The sequence below is a fragment of the Oncorhynchus kisutch genome, linkage group LG14 (assembly GCF_002021735.2).
Source record: "Oncorhynchus kisutch isolate 150728-3 linkage group LG14, Okis_V2, whole genome shotgun sequence".
NCBI classification, from domain to species: domain Eukaryota; kingdom Metazoa; phylum Chordata; class Actinopteri; order Salmoniformes; family Salmonidae; genus Oncorhynchus; species Oncorhynchus kisutch.
Window position 1 is genome coordinate 23802818 of NC_034187.2, and position 3616 is coordinate 23806433.

Below are 3616 nucleotides of genomic sequence, written 5' to 3' on the forward strand. Positions count from 1 at the left end.
ACCATGTAAAACAGCCCCAGACCATTATTCCTCCTCTACCAAACTTTACAATTGGCACTATGCATTGGAGCAGGTAGCATTCTCCTGGCATCCACTTAACCCAGATTCTTCCATCGGACTGCCAGATGGTGAAGCATGATTCACTGGACCCATTGGACCCAGCTGTTGCGCATGTTGATCTTAGGCTTGTATGCAGCTGCTCACACGTGGAAACCCATTTCATAAAGCTCCATACGAACAGTTCTTGTGCTGACATTGCTTCTTCTTTGCCCAGACGTGGTATGACAGTCGCCTCAAGTTCAACAGCTCCATGAAAGTCCTGATGCTCAACAGCAATATGGTGGGAAAGATCTGGATTCCTGACACCTTCTTTCGGAATTCAAGAAAGTCTGACGCCCACTGGATCACCACTCCAAACAGTCTGCTGCGACTGTGGAACAACGGAAGAGTGATGTACACACTGAGGTAGAAGTATGACTGCTGCCATTCTGTGTTTTCAAGGACTCTGTGTTTAATAGTTGTTGTATGTTCAGCTCTAGTTTGTGCATCTGTACTTTTGTCTTGTAGCCCTCTTTTAGGCACCAGGTATTTGTCAAAGCATGATCTTGAAGCCATTGTTAGCTTTCCCTGGCATTTGTTTAGATAAAGGAGAGGGAAACACTTCGTAATTGTTATGATCAACTCTGTTTGGAAGGAAAAAACACAATACAAAATCAATGTAAAACATCATAAAGAATGAACTTTTCTTTGTCACGACTCTGTTTTTGTCACGTTGACCAGTAATGCGGAATGCTGCCTTAAGCTGCATAACTTTCCCATGGACGAGCACTCGTGTCTGCTGGAGTTTCCGAGCTGTAGGTGTTTTTAAACACTCTCCCCGTTTTGATCCGTCATTTCGACTTCAGCTTCAGTAGCCAGCCCAGAGAGGGTGTCAGAGTGGGCCAGCGTTAGGAGCTGAGTCACAGCACCCCACAAGCCCATCTGCTTGAGGTTGGCCCTTCAGCCTGTAAAGTCTATCATCTCCTCCACCAGGGGAGATGGGAGGTCACAAAGTCCCTATTCTCTGACAGACTAATGAATTATGCAGCCCCACCCTTCAAACTGATTAATGCTCTATCTGTGACATTCTCCATCCATCTTGCATTGTGCTTCAGCGTCTCATGTCTCGTTGTCATGATCTTAACCCCCAGCGTAGACTGAAGGGCATCCCATGGTTAAAGGACATTTTCCATCCTGAATGCTGCCCTGCTTGGCCATATAGTATGCCCTCTGTGGTGAACTGAGATTCACTGTTGTGTTCTTGTTTGTGGCTTCTACAAGCCTGGACAATGAGAGGTTCTTAATATGTGTGTGTTGTGAGTGTTCAACCGTACACCCCTCTCTAGATGGCTTCCTAAAAATGAGATTCTGTACCATTGGCAAAAGCGTTCTGTGAAAGTGGCCGACCAAAGGTACTGGAGACTCTACCAGTTTGCTTTCGTCGGTTTACGAAACACATCAGACGTGGGACATACACAGTCAGGTAAGGGATATGGATGACATCCATCCTTTTTCAAAGTGCACATTTGCCTCTGGTTTGAGGAGAGTGGGTTTAAAGTTTTACTAAATTATGCAACAAAAGTTCACTTTTACATGTGTGTATGTTTCTCTCTTGAAGTCTAGGTGAATATGTTATCTTGACAATATTTTTTAACCTGAGTTGGCGAATGAGCTACTTTACTATTCAGACGTACATCCCCTGTAGCATGATCATGGTGCTGTCATGGGTCTCTTTTTGGATCAACAAAGATGCTGTCCCCGCCAGGACCTCTTTAGGTATGATCAAGCCTCTATAGTTTCTTACTACGGTCCTTAATAATGTCAGACTAAAGAACAGCTTTTGTAACAGCTAAATCATTAGCCTCAGTCAGTTGAACACACAAAGTCAGTTCAACCAGCTAAATTGTTCAACTGTCTTTGTGACTTCCTGTGCAGGAATCACCACAGTGCTTACAATGACAATGCTGAGTACCATCTCAAGGAAGTCACTTCCCAAGGTATCCTATGTGACGGCGATGGACCTGTTTGTGTCTGTCTGCTTCATCTTCACGTTTGCTGCTCTGATGGAGTATGGGACTCTACACTACTTCACCAGCAACAGGCAGAACAAGAAGAATAAGGACAAACATTCTCAGCAGGTAGAGATGCCACTGTTGCTTCCCAGTAGCTTCTGCCATTTCATTTGAAGATGCACATTTTTAAAGGTAATGTATCAATTTTCCCGTTTTAAAAACAAGGCAAGTAATCAAATTACAGTAATGTAAATGGAGGATTCTCATGAAAGTTGTATGAACATGCACATACCATTTTTTTGTAATCAACTGTGAAATACTACGTAACAGCATATAACCTTGACAATGAGTCAATCTGCATACATCAATCAAACAAATGGAAGTAGAAAGGGAGCTGCAGTACCTTCTTTCTCTGACACTAACATCATTACTTTGAACATTCCAGTTTCAAAGATCAAATTCGTTAGTCATGATGCTGCCTTTAACTCAAGGTATTATATTGTTTGCATTAACCAAGGGATTAAGATAGATTTCCTTTAGAACGTCAGAGTGCCTGTGGTCTTTAATATTATTTACCTGGGTTTGAAAGACTTTGTGAGGCAAAGATTTTTGATGGGAGAGTACACACCTGGCAGAGGAGTGGTAGTGCAGAGATGGCATGTGTAATCACTGTGAATGATCACGCATCCCTTAAACTGGGTCTGCTGTGATATTGAGCAGAGAAAAGGAAATCCCTGTAAGCTCCGTACAAATGGCAACGTCGTCTATTCTGAAAAGCAATCAGCGTGAAATGCAGTGAAAAAGGCAAATTTACTACTTAAGAGAGACCACTCTGTTCTTCTTAGCATATTCCCACAGCCACATGATGAATTTAAATGTGAAATATTGCATTTATGGTAATGATCTTCAGAAATCTCATTCACCCCGAATGGCAGCTATTTTGTGAGAGAAAGATAACCACACGTGCTATATATACAATTTAAAGTGAATGGTAAATAAAAGTCCTATCTTGAAGCGTATTCCCAGAAAGATATGAATTACTGAATCATGATTGTAATATTTACCTAAAGAAATCCAGCCGCATGGTGAACATTAGGCCAGTGACGTCACTGCTCCAGATGAATAACATCGGCCCCTACCAAGACGAGGATGTTTACGCCTATGTGTGTTTGGATGGGAAGGGCTGCACCAGCTTCTTCTGCTGCTTCAACGACTGTCGCTCTGGAGCCTGGCGCAAAAACCGGATGCATGTCCGAGTCTAGAAGATCGGGATATTCTCCCTCACCGCCTTTGGGCTTTTCAACCTGGTCTACTGGATCGGGTATCTGTACTTATCAAATAAATTGAGTTTAGCAAAGAGGAGCAATAGCCTTTTACTTCAGAGAAAACAGGTCAAATTGTTTGTTGAGTTTAGTAGATATACCATATGTCACACCCTGATCTGGTTTACCTGTCCTTGTGATTGTCTCCACCCCCTCCAGGTGTCACCCATCTTCCCCATTATCCCCTGTGTGTATTTACCTGTGTTCTGTTTGTCCGTTGCCAGTTCGTCTTGTTTATCAAGT

General features: G+C 42.9%; 1 protein-coding gene across 2 annotated transcripts; it reads left to right on the forward strand.

The window, feature by feature from the left end:
* Positions 1–310: 310 nt before the first annotated feature.
* Positions 311–3313, forward strand: LOC109904559 (gamma-aminobutyric acid receptor subunit gamma-1-like). 2 transcript variants are annotated; one of them, XM_031788041.1, is made up of 6 exons: positions 311–465; positions 772–858; positions 1386–1522; positions 1663–1815; positions 1975–2191; positions 3130–3313. In XM_031788041.1, the coding sequence occupies exons 1-6, from the start codon at positions 311–313 to the stop codon at positions 3311–3313; spliced, it is 933 nt and encodes a 310-aa protein (XP_031643901.1). The 2 variants fall into 2 exon arrangements, with proteins under 2 accessions (XP_031643901.1, XP_031643902.1); XM_031788042.1 differs by having other exon boundaries at positions 338–465; positions 1975–2177; positions 3122–3313.
* The last annotated feature ends 303 nt before the right edge of the window (positions 3314–3616 follow it).

Excerpts from the sequence above, each read along its gene's own strand:
- LOC109904559 (XM_031788041.1), top strand. The coding sequence starts at position 311 with ATGAAAGTCCTGATGCTCAACAGCAATATGGTGGGAAAGATCTGGATT. Across the intron at positions 859-1,385 it reads CTGGAGTTTCCGAGCTGTAG|ATGGCTTCCTAAAAATGAGA; the intron begins GTGTTTTTAAAC and ends ACCCCTCTCTAG. Across the intron at positions 1,816-1,974 it reads CCCCGCCAGGACCTCTTTAG|GAATCACCACAGTGCTTACA; the intron begins GTATGATCAAGC and ends CTTCCTGTGCAG.